The sequence below is a fragment of the Heteronotia binoei genome, chromosome 10, assembly GCF_032191835.1.
Source record: "Heteronotia binoei isolate CCM8104 ecotype False Entrance Well chromosome 10, APGP_CSIRO_Hbin_v1, whole genome shotgun sequence".
NCBI lineage: Eukaryota > Metazoa > Chordata > Lepidosauria > Squamata > Gekkonidae > Heteronotia > Heteronotia binoei.
The window spans coordinates 45082942-45104512 of NC_083232.1; the positions used below are offsets into that span (position 1 = coordinate 45082942).

Below are 21571 nucleotides of genomic sequence, written 5' to 3' on the forward strand. Positions count from 1 at the left end.
ATAGCATTTTGAAGTACTTACTAAAATCCCAGCTATGATTGGCAGAAATTGCACATTTTATTGGACAGGATTTAATTGTAGCAAAACCAGGTATGGATTTTCAGAAACAACCACCTGTAGTGGTAGCAGTGTGCTTTGCAGCAGGGGAAAATTTCTTTAGAGTTCAACTGTGGGAAGGTAAACAGACTCCCCAAAGGGTAACCCAAATGGCCCTCCTGAAGCTCCACAACAGGTCTTAGAACGCCTCTCTGCAAAGTCTCATACCATATTTGCCAATGCGGAAAAATTCAGATCCCCATGTAAAGGCAAGACTAAGATTGAGGATGGTGATCAGTTTCTCACATATTTTTATTTATTGGTTGTACTACCAATACAGCAAAGCTACACAGAGTTGCACAAAAGGCAAACAAAAAACTTAAGAACACACACTGCTCCCTGATAGGCATCTCCTAAAGCAGCAACTGGACAAGACAATCCACTTGCATGCAGCAACAAACTGGCATGGTATAATTTCAGAAGAGGCAAAATTCACAGCAATGGTAGAAGTCACATTCTTGGAAGTACCTGGGTTAAAATATACTGGATTTTTCTGTTGTAGTAGTGGTAGGTATTTTGAAGAAAAAGTGTTTTGAAACACAGCCTGGGAAGTAGGGGTGCAGGAGAAAAAAAGAATTCAGGAATAAACAGATTTCTTATATAAAAGTGGATCCAAAACTTTACATATTCAGTTGTTCAACATAAACCACAGGGGTCCAATGGCTATCAATCTTGCTTGTGTTTGTGTTTGCTTGGGTTTGCTTATCATACATGCTTCCAATTGATGCTTGATTCCTATTGATGATTGATCCGCAGTTTGTTCAACCACAGTTAGATGCAGAGTCATAAATTTTATTTATTTATAGTCTTTATTACAAATGCTTCATTAGGATTTAATATCCTGAGAAGTCATGAAAAAGAGTAAGCCTTTTCCAATATCCCTCAAACTACCAAAATGGTTTTGTCCTGTATTTATTGGACATCTTTGTTATCGGTATTAGTTAAAAGTGTATTGCTTAAAAAGCTGTTCCATTAAAATAGGTCCTAAAATTCAGTTGAAGGGAAAACATGTAATTCAGCACAATGACTTGTGAACTGTGTTCTTAGAGCTGTGCTCTACCAAATACTTCCTTTTTGTTATTCAAAAATGGACAAATTTCCTTTGATGGACAAAACTTAATGTTAGTACAGCATCTTCCAAGTACATTGTAAACTAACAGCAAGGCATCTTTTTCTATCTCCTAAAGCTACTAACAAATAAGTAATTCAAATGAATGCCATTGTACATACCCATCTTTAGTCTGATCCACCACACCTCCAAGCAGCTGGACCGTGGAGGGATTGGGTATGCCATCCCCTATTATCTTCAGGAAACGTGTGACAAAGTCATTAGGAGACATGTAAAATTCACCATTTTTTTCAACGCTCGCATACTATTTCAAAAGAGAAAAAAGAGAGAATTAGATATTTATATTTCAACAGTGCTGTAATTTAATGCTCATCTGATTACCTGCCAAAAGTAAAAATTATATGTAGCTCATCAGGTGTATATTCAGTGCTGTAAGGGTAGAAGTACACACACAGCCAGGATAGCACTGCCTTCTTCTTACAAACAGTAGCACTATGACAATGGTAGGTAAGGCTCTGTCATTTTCTTGTTCTAGTTTTTTTGTTAAAAGACCCCAAAAATGCTAAGCAGCATTATGCTTAAAAGGTTACTGTCCTGTATAAGTCTAAAATAATATTTTGTCTACCCAATTACGCCCATTTCTAATTAGAACATTGTGTGTAGATACTGTACTCCATATACAATTCAGTTCTGCACTGATGCAAAGTGTGTCCCTCGGCAGAAGTATTTCAGTAATGCTCAAGATCAGGCAGTTGCTCTACATCATAAAATTTAGTTTGGCTACATACCATATAAAATCAACAACTCCAGATGAAAAATACCCTATATATTTTTAATGTATTAATCATGTGAAATAATCAAGAAATGAGAAATACCTTGAGGTTTACCACAAAAAAATTAAGATGACCAGAAAACCAAAAATGTGATGGTTGCTAACACATTACAAACTTCCTGTACAGTTTTTAAATGGGGCCATTTGCAATTATTAACCCAACAGATTACAGAAAAGGATCAACTTTTCTTGTTTTTCTTTTTTTATTAACCTGACAATTCCTTTTAAGATTGTGATTCTGTAATACAGAATATTTGAACAGCTTTTTTTTAGTGTACTTTAATTGGCAAAGGTTGTAAATAAACAGTTTGACGTGGTAAAAATGTTCTATCACTGGCAGCAACACCTGGAGATTCAAATGTAATATACCCCACAGTGGTTCTAAGCAACCCCAAGATCACATGGTCATATGAATAAACACATTTTAAAAAGAGAAAGCCTGAAATTAATATGGCTCATCAATCAAAGGCCTGAAGAACCAAAAATAAGCTATGCTCCATATGCATGGCTTCCTTACCTGTATCATCTTCAGAACATGATGTGATCTCCATATTAACAAACAACTGTTGATGCTTGCTTGCCATACCAAGTTCAGAAGCTAGTTAAAACCATGTTTTTCAATGGCTCAGAAGTCAAAAGTTAGTATAGTGCCTTGTTTTGAGTTTAATGTTGGTTAGAAAACTGAGTTTAATGTTGGTTAGAAAAACAACAAAACAACCACAAACAGGAGGGAAGAGAAGCTAAACCAACCAAGCAAAAACCTCCAAAGGAAGTTTAGAATACTAAGAATACTTAGAATACTAAGGCCAAAGGTTAAACACATCAATAGTTATAGATAAAAGTACACGTGTTTATTAAACACATGCTGATACAAACTCACTGATACTGGTTACACTGGCCCTGATAAGGGGATTTTACTCTTAGGACCCAAACTGGAAGGTGCGTATTTGCAATATTATATTTGCTGTATAAGTAATTACTGCAGACATTAGGCCAGATAAATGTATGGCCTTTCAAAAACTGTGCCACTCATTTCCATATTGGAACATTTCATTTTGGGTCCTATATTAATTTTTTATTGATTTATAAGAGTAACTGGAATGCTCTTGTATTTTGACCTCTGAAGAAGACCTCTGCGCCAGGTCACATATATATCTTTCATGTTCATTTGTTACTTCAATGATTTTATGAGGCTTCATTTGGGCCCTACAAGGTTTTTATCTGTTTTTGTAATGAACATGTACTTTTGTCTATATCTATTGATGTTTTTAACCTTTGGCCCCTTAGTATTCTAAAATTCCTTTGGAGGTTTTAGGAAAAGAAATGAGTCTACATCTCTTTTCCAGTTCTCCAAACTATGTCTGCAACAAGCCTGTATCTTGGAGGCTTTGGTCATCGTGCAATCTCTTACTTAATGTCACCAAATAACACAATTCCATATTGTGGAATATGGAAGATAACCTTTCTTGTGTATGAATTTAATAAATGCAGAGTTGTGCCCACTCATACTTCGTTGACATGTGCAAAACATTAGTGTTTCATGACTCTGACAACATTTTTCAGATTCTCTCTCCTTTTTTACTCCCAAATATCTACCTCTTGGGAGTATAAGTAGAAAAGAAACAGAAGTGAAAGCAGAAGTAGAACAAATTTTATTTGAAGACTAAAATTACTTCAGAAAAGGAAGAAAGCAATATGAAGGGCAGAAATAAAAATGCCCTCAATATGCCTTACTGGCCCAAACTCAAGAAATTGTATAGTATTACAAAAGGATGGGGGAAGGGGGACCCATGCAATACCTTAGGCATTTCTGGTTTTCTCTGAACAGTGGGGCTGAGCCAATGAAAGAAATAGAAAGAAGGTGGGGGGAGGTACTGGGTCACAGAGGAGAGAAATCACAAATACTGCCAGTGATTTGAAAACCATGTTGCTACAGAAACTGGTAAGCTTTGGCTTTGCATTATGTACCCTCATGTCATAAGAAACATGATTCAACATTTAGCAACCTCATACCTACAACATGCTGTCCCAGAACATAAATACTTTAAGATCACGCAGTATGCAAATAAATACTAACACATGCATTAAAAACACACCTTTAGGTACTTAGCTTGTTGAGCTACTGCCAGTATTTTAATCTTTTGAAGAAAATAACAAATAATCATTTTAGTAGGTTGCTCAATTGCATACAACGATGGTGCTGACAACTGATTATGCCAGCCAATGGGGAAAGTGTCAACTCTTACGGAATCTTGTCTATGAGTACATAGAACAGAATTAGTGGTTCTCTTGTAGTCTAAAACCTTTTAGGTATGCAAGCTGAGGGGAGGGGCTGTGGCACAATAGTAGAGTATCTGCTTGCCATGCAGAAGGTCCCAAGTTCAATCCTTGGCATCTCCAGTTAAGAACTGACTGGTAGATGATTTGAAAGATCTCAGCCTGAGAACTTGGTGAAGCCAGTCTCAGTAGACAATACTGACTTTGATGGTCAAATAGTATGATCAGTATAAGGCAGTTTGATGTGTTCAAGTCTGACTTCAAGATTCTATTACTAGCCTTGAGATAGAGACTGTCTTTGACTGAAGTGGAGCCATAAAAAAACACATTGATTTAACATCAAAATGTCATGACTACTCATTCAAGAGATCACTTGGGGAAATCTCCACCTTTGTTTACATTTTTTGCAGAATGCGCAGAGAAATGGTTCCACGTTTAGGACACAATTTACTGCATATTACTAAACAATTTCCAATATAACAGCCAAGTATAGTTTTCTTATACTTCAGATGCTATTCTGTTCACACAAAACACCCTCCAGAATTCTACTGATTTTTGCCATTGGGAAAAAATTCTACCCTAGCTGCGTTAGGGGAGGCAGCAGACTATCATGGCAAACAATGGAAATTGATCCGAAATATAAAATTGCTAATTGCTGTGACATTTCTGTTTTGAGATGACCCAATAAACACTGGCTATGAATTTCTACAGATCATTATCCACACTGAGTAACAAATAAGGGTTGTTACTCTGCATGATGGGGCAATAACTGTTACAGTGTGAAGTCTACCACCAGTATTTATAACATAACTTATAGTATTTATAGCACCTATTTTATCTATTTTATCTATTTTATTTAATTATTTATGTAACTGATTATATTAAATTGTTGTGTATATTGTTTTATTTGAATCATGGAATGCCATGTCTGTAAGCCGCCCTGAGCCCGCCTTTGGCAGGGGAGGGCGGGATATAAAAATAAATTATTATTATTATTATTATTCCCTAAAGCCACAGCAGAACATGGCAAAGAACTTTAATATGGTAAAGAAAGCTCCCGCAGTCTTTCACAAAAGGTGCAAAGAAGAATTACTTCCAGCACTCCTTTGGCAAAAGTAATAATGAACAGATCTGATTGGCAGCCAGAACTTGATGCAGTTTTAATTTGACTATGTTTCACATGTTTTTAACCGTATACATTTATATTTTGTAAGTCACCTTAGACACGGAGGAATGGTGAGATATAAATATTTTAAATAAATATGTATCTTTGGACAGCACATCTGGGTTCCTTTCTCTCTGATGTATGGGATCCCCCCCCCACAACTGCCTACAGATATACAAGTAAAGTAATTTCCTCCAGACAGGTGCTTTATTAAAGGGGGAAAAACCACCCTGAATCTTAGCAATATCATATTTATATTGGTTAGAATTTTAATTATCACTTGGATGCAATTTAATGTTGCTATTTGAAAAGGACACTTAACATTTTAGTCTATTTTTCTTATTTGTGCCCAACAGCTCTCCAACTACTAACAAAACCATGACAACAAAATACAGAGTTGTTTTTTTTAAAAAAACAACAACAACCCACAAATACAACATAAAAGCCAATTTCACAAAGAGCACAAGCAGTAGCAGGAGTGTCGTTACAGGCCTGATTAGTAGATTGTACATGGAGCAGAATTTCCAGCCTCACACTTTCATAGCCAAACCAACCAATCAATTTCAATGTAATCATTTGTGAGAGAGAATCTTTCTCTTATGCTTGAAAACTTTTTAACACAACCGTTACTGAGAAACAAATCAAATAAGTCAGCCATTCAACACTTCTATGTTTCATTTTTTTCTAGGATAGCCCCCTGCTAAGACACTCAATAACAGAAAGCAGTGCAAGGTTTCAGTGTCCCCCTGTTTCTACCCACTGTGATTTATTCTTGTGTATTTGAAATCTAATCACGTACCCCCCACACTACATATAGAAAATGACCTTGAAAATGTCAGCTTGCTCATTTTGACTGAAGTCTAATCTCTTAGGTTATGGTAGGAGAGTTACAAAAAGTAGAGTTACTCAGGGAAATTATCATGACAAAAGGGAAAAAACATCAATTCTATTAGTTTGGGAATAAAGACTTTCAAAAAGGTGGTTCTATGCAGTCATGTATTTTTCCCCACTTTGGTAATTATACCCACAGAGAATTTTATATTACACAATAATGCCTAATGGCTTTTTGGTAAGTTCCTTCAAAATTCACACTGGATAATCATATATTTTAAATACTTAAGCATTAACTAGTTGAAACCCATTTAAGACTCTACAAATACAATACTGGATTTTTTTTCTAAAGTATTGGATAAAGTATCTCTAGAGCAAGTAATACATAACCAAGGGATTTCACATTGATTGCAACGTGTTTAAATTAAATGGGAAATGATGTGATAATATGCTACATTAGTTGCATTGTAATTCGTCTTTCCTTCTTTCCCCCCAGAAATTTAATTGCCTATTTCAACCTGATATCTGTTATGACTGTCCCAAGTGAACTTGGTGGGCAGACGTTCTAGAAATAAAATAATTATTCCTGGTTTAGGTATTTGTTACACACGGTATGTTTCTTTTGCAAATGCTAAAAAAAAATTCAGAAATAAAAAAGTGTTTGTCAGTCTTGTTCAAAAATATGTGCCAGATATATGCCTTTATCTTACCCTTCTTCCTAAGTGTTCTGAGCAGCAAGAATGTCCCAGGAAACTTCCCAGTCAAATGGAAGAAAACACAAGACTCTAATCTACTTAGCCTCAGAAATGGAAGTACATCCCACCACATTAAGACACACTAAGGTAATAAATTAGCACAAAATGTGGGGTGAACAGATCTGGTGAGAGATACAAAGCCAGCTCCCAAATGTTTGTTTTGTGCAAGTTCAGAGATCAACAGATGACCTCTCATTTAAAAAGATCTGCAACCATCTCTAATTTTGATCTTTTATTCCATGGGACCTGCCCACTGACAAATTCTCTCTTAATCCAGCTCTTGGAGATGCTGCTTCATTGCACGTGAGCAGTGCATTCTGAGAGGCCCAAATCCTATGCTTTGCAACTGCTCAGCTTTAGCAAGCTCCAATTTACCATGGCATTTACTCTTCACAAACTGGGATTCTATATGCCACACAAGCTTGCTTTAACTCCCAGTACAAAAGCTCCAATTCACCTGTATTCAGATACCAAAACAAACTGCATCTTAAAGCTGCGAATTTCTCTGCACACAAAGGATAGGGGGAGGACTGACGAGCAAGGACAAGCACAGCAACAAACTGTTTTTGCACCAGATAAGAAATTTAATCAGAGTTCAATTGGAGCTTGCAGTGAAGTCTGAACACAGGCATAGATAGAATTCTGAAGAAATCTTGTAACAGCATCCCAAATGACTAATGCGTAAAAGCAGAATACCAGCTTCTGAGACACTTCAACCAAAATGAGTAAATTTTATGCCCCATCATATTCTTTATTTTTTATCGCATCTGCTTTTTCACATTGTTCCAAAAGATGAAACAGCAGTAACATAAAACTCAGATGAAATTCATCTTTATAAACTTGTTTTGCTTGCCAACACTTCTTGCAAGAGAATTTTTCTAGGGACTAAAGCACTAGGCAAAAAAGGCCTACTCAAAAGCAATGGGTAAAAGTGTGCCATGTCCAAAGACCAGTGAAGAAACTAAGCTTCTCACACACAGTTTGGTGGAATGCTACTTCCTTACTTCAACTTGCTTTCAAATCCTCACTGAGTCCTTGATTTGGTCACACTAACCATAGTTAAGACCATGAGCTCCCAGTTTTGAAGCAACCATGGTTAACAACAGTGAAGCAGCAAAGTATGGATAAGGATAAGGCAGGTACACAAGCACAACATCTGGGAAGAGGAACATGCAATTCCAAAACCTGCTTCTAACAGCTGAAAAATTGTAGGCATTTGGCTAGAGTTACATTTGCACCACTTCCATGATAATATTCTCAGAGGCAGTGCTCACGCTGTTTGCCATTCCCTCCACCATGAATAAAAATATATCTGTATTATCCTCATCCATGAATCATACAATCCAAGAAACAGGTAATTAGAATGGTTACACATTTTAGTTCTAATACCTACATGTTTAAAGGGAAGCATTCCCCCCTTTTCTGTGTAAGAAATGTTTAAATTTCTGTTCTTGGGGGGGGGGGGGGAGATACATTTTAATTTCAATATAGTTATATTTCCCTGAGTCTATACAATAATCACTCAAGAATGTATTTGACTTCTTGGAGAGCATTGTTCAATTTTTGATAGTGGTATTTAAATCTAACATGGTAATAATACAGTGAATGATTAATGGTTAGAAGACTATCAAGAGATGAATAATGCAGTAAGAGCTAAAGATATGAAAAAATCAGGGTTTAAAAAGGATAAAATATTTACTTTTAACATACCTTCAAAAATATTGTTTTCAATTCAGCTGGATCAGCTCTCTTGGTTAGAGCCACCTACAAGTAAATACAATTATATTAATATGCACAGTCTATACAAAAGATGTCAAAATGTCATTTGAAAGAATAATTCAAACAAAAGAATGAGAAAGGAATTTTTTAAAGTGTTCACCTCAGATAAACCAGATAGCGGTTGATGTGAGAAATAAACAAATACTTAACATTTATGTTCAATTATTTGATGTTTTTGCAGGCACAGCTACAGAACTATTTTAAATAAGTGGAAGGTTTTGTCATCATGACAGTGGATAACTGGGGTACTTAATTTCCATTTCAATAGCCCACACTTCTGAGTAAATAAAAGCATATGACTGGGTGACATGTTAACTTTTTCCATCCTCAACATACAGGAGATCAGTTCATACCAGAATGTGTCTATCATCATGTATCATTTCATTTATTAGTTATATTTGAGGATTATGCTGCAGGGTAACATGCGCACATTAACTGTGGAAGGACGTTCCCTTTCTTTCACTGAAGGAAAAAAGATAGGTGAAACACACGATGCTGCCTTACACTCACACAATGTCTGTATAGTTTAATACAGTAGATTCTGAGAAGCAGCAGCTCTTCAAGGTCAGACCCAAAGAAAGGTTCTCCCCCAACATATGCTACTCATGGCATTAAGGAATGAAGCAGAGTAGAGTCTGTGGCTCAGCCAGCAGACGGTCCCAAGTTCAATCCAAAGCATCTCCATTTAAAAGGCTCAGGGACTAGGTGATATTTATTACCTCCACTTGCGACTAGAGAGCCACTACCAGTCCAAGTAGTCAGTACTGACCTTGATAGATCAATGGCTTGACTCAGTATAAGGTAGCTTCATGTGTTCATATAAATCTGAGACCTTCCACATACACAGCATGTGCTAAAACTGTCCAAAAATTTCAACCCATTCAAACTGTGGCAGACCAGATATTGCTGAGGGCTGGATACAGGCTGGGATCCTTGAAGGCCTGTCTCCTCCGTTACTTTCCAGCACTTCATTAAGATCTCCCTCCCAAGCCCAATTCTTGGTGCTATTGTTTTTACAATTTTATGGTGTTGCTTTCACTTTATGCATAACCTAAAGTCAGTCTTTGGAGAGATAGGCATACAAATTTTCTAAATACGGCTGAGTCTCAGTCCCTCCTCCCAATATACAAATGTCCAAAAAAACCCCTTAAATATTATCATATTAAACTGAATTGATCACTTTTCTAAAAGGCGCTTCATGGCCCCTTCAACAGCCTTAAAATGATGAAAAAGGGGGGGAGGCATTGCGGGGGCAGCAAGGCTGCATGGCCCATTGCAAACAGGCTGTGGCCTGGTACGGTTCCCCGGCCCGGGGGCTGGGGACCCCTGCCATAGGAGAAGCACAGAACTTCACACAATGCCTGTATAGTTTAATACAGTACACTCTGAAAAGCAGCAGCTCTTCAAGGTCAGACCCAGTCCCTCTCCTGCAGTATGCATAACAGTTGGAAGAGCTTATGTATGCACACAATGGCTATTAATATGTAATGCTTCAGCAGCAGAATCCTGAGAAGGCATCATTTGTGATTGCATTTGCAGTCTATACATACCCAAGTTGTATGCAAACATTCTGCCAAACACATATTAGGAACAAAGAGTACTAGGAGGAATTGCTTGCAAACTACCATAATGCATATGAAGAGCGGATGTGCTAAGTTCACACGCTGAGTTGCATTTTTACTATAAAATGTAGTTTTGAATCACAAACCTTTTACATTAAACCAAGCCATCATTTACATCAAAGGCATCCAATATTCCTTTTAAAAATCTGCCATCCATAGACTACACCAATAATCCAGCTTCTCTCTTACAAAGGCAAACAGTATTATGTCTATAAACTCCAAGGTCAAAAAAAGAAGTGTAAGTACTCCCTTGGCTTCTGCAGTGCGAAATCAGGACCGATATTATAGCTCAGCTTCTAGTAGTTTAATTATTAAGATAATGGTCTTGGTAGATTTATAACTGTTTTACCATAAAACTGTTTGCACTTTAAACTCTGGACCTCTATAACTAACATATTTCCATGCTAGTATTGCTTCAGAGGGCTAAGGGTCCAATTTGAAGTTGTTTTCAGAAGTAATATTAACTACACTAGTGTAGCTAGTGTAAACGTTTTAAAAAATGCAAGGATGTACATAGCACATGACACAGAAGCAGACATTGTATATTTATTTATAAAATGTGGATGTTATCCTTCCAGAGACCTGATCAAGACAGCTTACAATAAAGAGAAGTAGTCCTGTAACATGTCTACTTACTTTGAATGATCTGGCTCTGTGCAAGAATATCATCCTACAACCATGAACCTACACTATCATATTCACATTCTGTTGTTCATCCAAACTGTCCTTCTAGGAATATGGCCTCTTCTGCCCCAATACTGAACAGGCATATTTCCAAGAGGCCAGACATAATGTTGGAGGATACATAACTTTATCTTATAAGAAATTCAAAGAATAACTGAAATATATCTTATGGAAAAGCACTCAACAAGCATTCTGTCACTTTAGCCACATACTACTCATTAGAACTACATATTGCACAGCAAGAGGCATCAGCAAATTGGAAAGTACACACTTCCAGTCTACTTACTGGTTGCTAGTTGTCTGGAGGTTAATGATGTTTGGTAGCTTTTCCCTCCTAAAACTCACTAAAATGGCATGGACAATTGTGGGGTAGCTAGCTTGAAAATGTGTGTTATCCAAGTGTACATGCTGTCCTAAGTGTCATAATCGTGCACTAAAACAGTTATTTGCTCAAGAGTCCATTCACAAGGCTCTGTGCTCTCTATCGCAAACTGGACCTAAATTCAATGAAATCTGTAACAACTAAAAAAATTATACACACATACATTCACTCAAAAAAGCTTGCCTCTCTACCAACACCCACTCAACTTCTTTAAAAGAACCAACTATATACTGGAGCCCAGCCCTATATCAAATGTTAAATTTAGTATTTTTCCTTTAATAACAAATTCCCAAACTGTGGAAACAATCAAGAATGGAAGAGTGGATGGAAGGCCCTTAACTAAAAGCACCAGCAGCCAACTGCAAGGCATGACTAAGTTATACTAATTTCTTTTAGATGGAAATCAAGAATTCTTTTAAATGGAAATCAAGAGGGCATAACTATGCAAAGTTGGATCCAATGGTTATTTGCTTCATGGTTTAGTCCTATCATTACCAATTCAATACACACCCAGACTGCAGCATTCCCTCAAAATCACAAGCCACAGCAAAGTAGCTTGATGTAGCAAAGCAGTGAGCCTCCATGGTGCACAGCAATTCCTTGAAGAGATAAATTTGTGGCATGTGCCCAATATAAAGGTAGCAGTTTCCACATTCTGGATGGCTAGGCTGGATGAGGCACATCAGGACCAGGGACAGCTCCAAGATTCCATGGAACATAGAAAGCCGCTTCAACAAACAACCTGAATCATTCTGAACTCAACATAACCCATTTCAGTATCAGCAATGCAATGTTCTGTAGAAACAGTACTTCAGAACAGGTTCTTAAATTTGCTTTTTACACAGCAGTTCAGGATAAAGCAACTATCTTCTTTAGTATATTAGTGCCTGGCATGACTTGGTCCGTAGGGTCGCAAAGAATCGGACTCGACTGTGTGACTGAACAACAACGTTATAATGAACCTTCCTGGATCTTTGTTGCAATCACTATACAAGCTTTGTTGCACTAGGCTAGCTTCTGGCTCATACTACTTGGGGGAGAAAACCTTTTACAGACAATTATCCAAGGGTAGTTTGGGATTTTTTAAACCTATCTACTACATTTTTATCCTGCCTTTCTTCCATGTAGCTTGGAGTGGCATACATGCTCTTATTCTGCTCCATGGTTTTTTTAAAATTGGTGCACACAACTCAATGTTAAATTTAGCACTACTAAATTTAGTAGTGCTACTGAATAATACCTGCCTCCCCATCTTCTGCTTAGCCCCAAATGCAACTGGCTGCCAGGAACTTCCTCTGAATGAGCAGCACTTGTGCTTTTTTTCCAGCACTGTCAGAGTCCAAGTTAAGAACCTTGATTGTGGTATAGAGTGATGAACTGATGCAGCCAGAACTGTGTCACAAAAATGCAATCAGCAGGTTTACAAGCAGAACGCAGACAAGTGTACTATATTCTGAATTGTCTGATCAGACAAATAGGGCAGAGAAAAGATAAAGCGGCTGAGGATTTGAAGTCCAGAATAGCAGCATCCATCCTGTAAAAAGGATCACCTGCTCTTCTTAATGGCTAACTAGGCATCTTCCTTAGTCTAGTACTATAATCAAATTCCAGTCCCTCAAATTTGGTGAAGTGCTCAGAGCCTGAGATGATAAACGATAAGCACTACTGAAATGATTGGAATTCAAGGAAAGAGGCGCCAGCAGGCAGAGAATAGCGATGTGGCAATATAAGGCCAATCCTAACAAGTCATTTATTCTTCATGCCAAGTAAAAGTTAGTAACAAACTACTGGGGTCATTCAGGACAGTCAGTGGCATGAGAAGCAAGACTGGCAACATAATAATAAACAGATTTATACCCTTCTAAACCCAATGGTTTAACTCTGCTTAAGATGGCATTGCTATGTTTTTTTAAACTGGGCTTCTGACAAGGCAGTTACAAAGAATACCTTTCCACAGAAACTGAACATTTATGGCACAACAAGGGTATTGAAACTTTGGAACAAGGGTATGAAACTAGATTAAAGCCAATACTATCAACCACTTCTGGATGTCGAGCAGGAAGCTTGTGCAGATGCAGGAACATCGGAATAAAATTGTTCCAGTATCCCATCCACATGAGGAGTATGCCCAGTACATTCTGCACCTGTTAAATCTTCCAGACAGCCATCAAGGGCAGCTTAGTGTAGTGTGTATTCAGCAGTAATGTAATTATACATTACTAGGCTTATTAATTGTAAGGTTCCAGAGTTAATACAGCTGCCAATTCTTAAGATATAATCCCTCCCTCAAAAAAATAACCAGAAAGAGATGTCCAATAGGTTATATGGCTTTGATGTAATGGAATATTCACAGAATATTCTTATTGGGGAGGGAGAATTAAGACTACTGTTGTAGCTGCTGCAAGGGAAGAAAAGGGTTGGCTGGAGCAGAAATAAAAACTTGACACAAGGGATTACGCTACTGACAGCAAAGAGGCAGGGTAGGTAATAGTCAGAGGATGGTGTTGAATGCCATAAATCAGTTTGAAATATCCAGCTGTAGTTGAGTATTGAGAGAATCAGAAGCTGCTGGAATATATTTTGATGTAAGCATAAAATTCTATGGCTACATGTATAGATAATACGTATAAGGGAAATTGAGAAAATCTATGCAGGATACTCCCCTCTCCTCAAGTCACATTCCTGGTAAAAAAACAAAAAAAAATGCTCATGGGCTATACTTTCATAATCAAGTTTGAGACAGACGATCACAATCAGCGTCTATGGGGAGAGGAGGGAATAAGATTAAAGCAACTGCAGGGGTGCTTGAATTGGGCAAAGGAAGTGGCACAGGACACTTCATCCCCTCCCCAGCAGTTTTCTCCAATTAAAAAAAGTTTAATTCTGGGTAAAAGCTTTTGTGTGCATGCATACTTCTCTGGATGCAAACAAAAGCTGATAACCACAATTAAACTTTGTTAGTCTTAAAGGAACCACTGGAATCAAACTTTGTTCAGTTGCTTTGGACCAATTCCTGAATTGAATGCATTAATATTTTGCAATTTTTATAAATATGCTAAGTTATGAATAGTGTTTAGGAATGATAATAAGGATTGATAATAAGGTACTGTATATATTGCCATTTCCCCCCCCCCAAAAAAAATTCAGTCCTTGCCCCCACCCCCAAACAGGAGAAAGCTGTTTTCCACTCATAGGTTCAAAGCTTCCAGAAATCTTCCATCTCTACATTGGGCAGGCTTTAGAAGTACTATAATGCTTCCCTGTTTGAGAAGGCTTCTGACAGAAGATGTACTGTTCTACATCTGCTTTTAGTCATTGTTGTTGTTCAGTTGCACAGTCGAGTCCGACTCTTTGTGACCCCATGGACAAAGTCATGCCAGCCCTCCTGTCTTCCACCATCCTCCGAAGTCTGCTCAAATTCGTGTTTGTTATATCAGTAAAGCTGTCCAGCCATCTCATCTTTTTCCCTTCTTCTTTTGCCTTCTGTCTTTCCCAGGATCAGGGTCTTCTCCAGTGAGTGCTCCCTTCTCATTTGGTGGCCAAAAAAATTGAGCTTCAGCTTCTGACCTTCCAGGGAACAGTCAGGGTTCATTTCCCTTAGGACTGACTGACTTGATCTTCTTGCAATCCAAGGGACTCTCAAGATTCTTCTCCAGCACCACAGCTCAAAAGCATCTATTCTTCTGTGCTCGGCCTTCCTTATGGTCCAGCTCTCACAGTCATACATTACTACTGGGAATATCATCACTTTGACTATACGGACTTTTGTTAGCAAGGTGATGTCTCTACTTTTTATTATACTTCCCAGGTTTGCCATATCTGTCCTCCCAAGGAGTAAACGTCTTTTAATTTCATGGCTACAGTCTCCATCTGCAGTGATCTTGGATCACAGAAATGTGAAGTCTTTACTACTTCTAAGTCTTCCCCTTCTATTTGCCAAGGTGTAGTGGGGTCGGATGCCATGATCTCAGTTTTTTTGATGTTGAGTTTCAAGCCTACTTTTGTGCTCTGCTCTTTCACTCACAACAAGAGGTTCTTTAGGTCCTCTTCACTTTTGAGTATTGCCTGTTTGGTAGTGGCTGACTGTAAACCATTTTGAACCATCTTAGGTTATCAGAAAGACAGCATATACCTATTTTAAGTACATAAATAAGCTCTTCCATTGTATATCATACCCATAAATTGACAATTCTATTAATATATCTAAACAAACAAATGGCATGGTGTTCTTTTTTTAAAAAAACAACAACTCCCATATATATTTATTTTGTCTTTCACACAAGGAGCTCAGGATAGCACACATGGTTCCAGGCCTCATTTTGGGCAGGAGCTCACAGGAGTGGAGCTCCAGAACCTCTAAATTTTATTGTGCTCTTTCTTTCTAACTCCCCTTCCCCAATTAATTGCTTCTGGGCTCCATTGTGCAAACCCCTTGTGAGAATTTTTCTCAACTCTAAGATCTGACAAACTTTCTAATATTTCCACCCACAAAATAATGGGAAAATAATCAAAACATATAAAGCAGACAGACAGATAATAGGAAAATAACCAAAACTTATAAAGCACACAGAAATCTTCATCATGCGACTGTGGCCACATAAGAGAAGATAATTTAAAAAGTATAATGGGAATAAGGTTTTATTATGACAATTATAATTCAAGAAGCATTTTAAGGTAGATGCTGACCTGATATAATTTAGTACACCTTCCGGTGATGTCAGGGGTGTGTGGCATATGCAAATGAGTTATGCTAATGAGCTCTGGCACCTCTTTTTCTACAAAACTATCCTTGCATAGTTCCTCACAACTGCCCTGCATGTTAGCTTAGACTGATCAGCCCAACATGACCCAACAAGCTTGGAATTATAGGGGCAAAGGGTTATAATCGTAAAGAGTCCAGTAGCACCTTTAAGACCAACAAACTTTACTTTAGCATAAGCTTTCAAGAAACACAGCTCTCTTCATCAGATGCATTTGACAAAGACAGCTGTGTTTCTCAAAAGCTTATGCTACAGTAAAATTCGTTGCTCTTAAAGGTGCTACTGGACTCTTTACTATTTTGCAACAACAGACTAACACAGGTAACTCCTCTGGATCTTCATCTCAAGTTATTCTAACATTTTCATTTCTCTGATCAAAATCAGTGTCTGAAGAGTTTCAAACTTGGAGCTTCATGGCCTTAGGAAAAGTTGAAACAAGCTTCTCAGCTTTTTCCATGTGTTAACTTGTTCCATGGTTGTGTACTTTACAGAATTCACCAGTTTATTTTGGTGTACATGGAAGATGGAAGAATCAGAAGATGTATTGTACAAAGGCCTCTGGGAGTCTGGCAGACTCCCAGATTTCACTCCTAGAGTGAATGCCCAAAGAGGTTGTATATTCTGAAAATATTTGAAAGTATCACTAGACTAAGAACTTCTGACTGGATTATTCTTGGGGCTTGGTAATGCGTAGTACTTTTCCAACATCAAGTCTTCTTCAGTTCTCCAGTCAAACGCAGTAATAAGATTTTCTCCACTAAATCTTCAATGCAGGGGATTTGCAGATATCGAAAGTGAAGGCTAAATGTTCTCAATGTAGTGCTATGTTCAAATGTGCTCAAGAATACATAGCTATGATACTGTTAGGGTAGGAAATGAGAATAATTCACAAAACGTTTTTCTTTCTGGCATGTCAGCTAATACACAAAAAACATAAACAAAGAAAACAACTGTTACTATTTTTAAAAAATAAAAGGCTAGTTTTTAAAAGTAGTTGTGCTAAGTAGGCAACAGGACAATTCTCCCACTTTAAAGAATCCTTTTAAGATAAAATGCCACCATGTAGAATATTTGACAATGTATGACCATGGCCCAGTATAACCCCACCTATAGGCCCCAGTCACCCACATGCTTTGTGGAGAGTGTAACCAGGCTGCACCATGGTGCAAGCAACCCTCACTAACACTTGGCACTTGTGACACTGCTACACACTCTGGAAAGCTTGTGCTAGGCTTGGTACACAAAATGGAGTCTGGCGACACTTTGGTAAAGCTGCCCCAGCTCCGAACATGTTGTGACCCCTAGGCTCAGCACATACAAGCATTTAGCAAGTGAAGATAAGTGTCACGGGCTGGGGCCGGGTCAGGCAAAGTCCAGGGGCAGTCCAAGGTCTGTAGCCGGTGAGCAACGAGGGTCCAAGGCGCCAAAACCAAATCACAGTCCAGGTAGCGCAGGTCAGAGGTTCAGAAGCCAAAGTCAGGGGGTCCAGAAATCAAAGCCAAAGTCAGGGGGTCCAGAAGCCAAAGTCAAAAGCCGGCGTGGATGCTAGAACGTCAGGTAAGTGACTAGTTGCTTCCACAAAGCCTCCTCCCAAAGCCCACAGCTATATAGCCCTCTGCTGTCTGTTGCCCATTTGGGCTAATTGCTGGCTCAGAGAGGCAGCCAGGATCCTGCTGAGACTCAAGCATCCTCACTCCTAGAAGGGCCAGAATCCTTTCAAAACTCAGGGCTCAGGGAGCGTCTTGCTCGTGAGCGTGCCGCCCTCCTCCGATCCCTGAGGTCCTGACGAAGGCGGTCACACACACGAGCCACCTGAGAGGGCGAGGCAGGGGGGCTTGGATCTTCTCCAGCAGGAGACAGGGGCACTGGTGCAGGTGGCAGGGGCACAGTTTTTTCTGCAGGCTCAGCTTCTTCTGCAGGGTCCCCAGTACCCATGACACTAAGTATGCATAAACCTCTTTTTCTCTGGCTAAAATGGCCCTGGAGCAAACTGACACCTGGCTAATCCCATCATTCCTTCAGCTTCCATGGAATGCGCTGACTTGGGGAAAGTTCCTTCTGTTATCAATTTTTTTCCTGCCCTCCAGCCTTTGTCTTCTGTCAACCTCTGGGTGTATCTATATCTATATTTCCTGGCAACACTCTTGTCTCCAACTCCTGACTCTCTTGCTCCATCTTAGAAATTAATTGTTTTCCTGCTCCTATTCAAATTATATAATCACCTTGCCTGGTCCCAATTCTTCTTGACTCGCCTTTTCAGTAATGGGCTATCAACAGGCACACCCAAAATGTTGAGATAGTGTGTGACTGCAATAAAAAAAGCCAAAACTATGCTGGGGATTATCTGGAAAGGAACTGAAAACCAATCAGCTAGTATCATAATGCCACTGTATAAATCGATTCTTACCCTAACGGCCTCATTTGGAGTACTGTGTACAGTTCTGGTTACCACACCTCAAAAAAGATATTATAGCATTGAAAAAAGTGCACAAAAGGGCAACTAGAATGATTAAAGGGTCGGAACGATTTCTCTATAAAGAAAAATTAAAGTGCTTGGGGCTCTTTACCTTGGAGAAATGACAACTGAGGGGTGACAGTGGCTATTACTCACAAGGTCTAGATGGAACTCTTTGTCTGAGGCAAGTGATGCTCTGTATTCTTGGTGTTTGGGGGGGGCAACAGTAGGAGGGCTTCTAGTGGCACTGTCTATTGGACAGTTGTTTCTGCAGTACTCTCCTTTTAATTTGGATTGGAGGGGGGTTTTTAAGCTGGCTTGGAGGGGTGCTGCTTTAATTTTCATTATGATTGGTGGTTGAAAATCATCTCGGAGGATTTACGTGATGGAAAAGTGGAAACAAAATGCTTTAAGATAAATTTGGTATTACACAGTAATATGTGCTCAGCAACTGCTAGGACTGCAAACCTTTCCTGTGTTTATTTACCTGAAGTCTAGAAAATAGACAGTGCCATCCTAAACAATTGCCCTTCTAATTCCATAGGCATGGAAGGCATATAACTTGGCTAGAGAAAATACTGCAAATTAATATTCAGAAACTATTAAAACAAAGTCTGACTGAGGAACAACATAGGTAAGAATAATGTAATCAAGAATTACTAGCGACCTGGAGTTCTATTTAACAGTTACAATAGCAGATATCTTTCGGGGGAGGGGGGGGATTTGGAACTTGTTTTTTCTTTAGTTTTAGTTTTAGTTGGGGAACCTGCTTTGAACTAAGAGAAAAAGTGAGGTACATTTAAATAAGTCAAAATAAAAATATAATTTGTAAAGCATACTACAGCATGGCTACAACACAGAAGAAAGCTTCCCAAGCACACTACATCCCCTTAATCGAAATGCTTCGTAAAAAGTGCCTAGGAGAGGGCAGAGGAGGAGTCAGGCAAGGCTCAAAGAGAAGGGCATTTCACAGGCGGTACATTTTGATTAAAGAAAAAAGGGTCTATCCCACTCACTGATGTCCAGTCTTTTCAAACTGTTCACTGGAAAGCTAGAAAAAAATGCAGTAATTGGCAGAACAACCTGAAATTACTGCCTGATCTACGATGTAACCTTAATAGAGAAAAAGGAATGGACAGAATTATGGAACACAAGGAAAAGCTACTAAAGTTGATTCATAAGGCAATTACAGGGGAGGGGAACAAAATATATCCAACTAATCACTCTGAGGTTACAATAATACAAATCATATATGAAGATCACCATAATTATGCAATTCAATAAAATATATAAGATATTAAAGTTATTTGTAAAATTTTTATTGAAATAATTTGACAATGAGATTCTCTATTTGTAGAACAGTCATGAATAAGCAAAAGGAAGAACTGGGCTGAAGGGAAAAAAATTCCTATACATTGTGTGACAGGAATTATGTAGGAATAACTGACAGGTAAATGCATTTTGTTTCAGTGTTATGTTTTCTTTTTTGATTGAGCACAGAAGTTAACTTTTAAAGATCGTGTTTATAATCAAATCTGTCTGTTCATGTCTATTCAAAATGCTACACCTCAGTAGCTTGGAGTGTGAGTGGGTACAAATCCATGTGTATGCATGAATCCATTTCGCTGATCTTTTTTTAAAAAAGGAAAAGAACAAAAGGTATCTGCATAATGGAAGCAGACAACATCACATTCAAGTAACACTGTTATTGTGCACTATAAATTGTAGGACAAAAGAAGTCTCAAAGTCAAGAACCTTTTCTTTGCAAGCAAAAGCAAAATGAAAAGCGTCAGCATGGTGTTCCATTTAGAGGCATACACAAGCAATGTGAAAAGCAAGCCACAAAATTAAAATAAGAAGTGCTTGGGAAATTCATCCTGGATTTTTAAATACACCTCTGCCAAATTATATATGAAATCAGAAATGGGCTGGCTCCAAAACGCTATTTCCATAAATGGAAGACAGTTTTGTTCATGCATGGAGAAGTCCATAAAGTATGCTGCAACTCCCCAGCTCAAGCTGTTTCTAAGAGTTCTCTGATGTTAAAAAGCATCTTTTCAAGGGCTCATGGGAGATACAGATGGCAGGGGCAACCTGTGAACTGTTCATGGTTCTTCAGATTCAATCCAATGTAAGTATGTAGCTGTGGTAACTAAACAAAATGGGCTTCTGTAACCATACTGAAAAAAGAAAATCAACAGGAGATTTCTGTACTAAGGACTCAAGCTTGGAAATGAGATGAAGGAGCCAAGGCTTCTCTGGATACTTACCAAAACTCTGAAGTCTGGGGCTGGGTCCATTTATGACATTTTAGAAATAAGATGTACTTCTTTCCACATTATACAAAATTAAAATTCTTTATGTTTATTGGGGTTTGATTGGATGGCAATATACTTGTGCAGAATAGTTGAAAAGTTAGCAGAAATAGTAGTTAAGAATAGTTAATTATATCTTTTAGCAACCATTTTCAACATTCCTGCAAAAAGTAATTAAAATCCACTCATGCACTGAAAGCTTCAAAATGCAAACTCTGTTTTGAAACAACTACTATTGCAGATTTGTTTCTCCTTTTGCAAACAGAGTTGTTTTTTGTCTAGGAGCACTTGTAGGCACATCGGTTTCTTACTGAGAGGAGGGTGTTAGTGTTAATTTACTTCTACTTCTGGGCCCACATCCAGCTTCAGACAGCTTTATGAGATCAGCTGATTGCCATGGAAACCATTACGATGTCATATTTGGCAATTAATCCAATTTAAAACCAAACACAGAATATCAGACCAGGACAATCCTCCCAAGCCTCCTCTCCACAACATTATAGTAACATCTGAGACAAAGAAGAATGGAGTCAAATTTGTTAACCATGT

General features: G+C 38.3%; 1 protein-coding gene across 2 annotated transcripts in view; it reads right to left on the reverse strand.

Annotated features, from left to right (window-relative positions):
• The window catches only part of SLC25A13 (solute carrier family 25 member 13), a 124602-nt gene that overhangs the window by 81082 nt on the left and 21949 nt on the right, over window positions 1-21571 (reverse strand). For both annotated transcript variants that reach the window (XM_060248535.1, XM_060248534.1), the window contains 2 exons: window positions 8736-8789; window positions 1327-1469 (listed from right to left, as the gene is read on the reverse strand). In XM_060248535.1, coding sequence (XP_060104518.1) covers window positions 1327-1469; window positions 8736-8789 — 197 coding nt within the window. The remainder of the gene's footprint in view (window positions 1-1326; window positions 1470-8735; window positions 8790-21571) is intronic.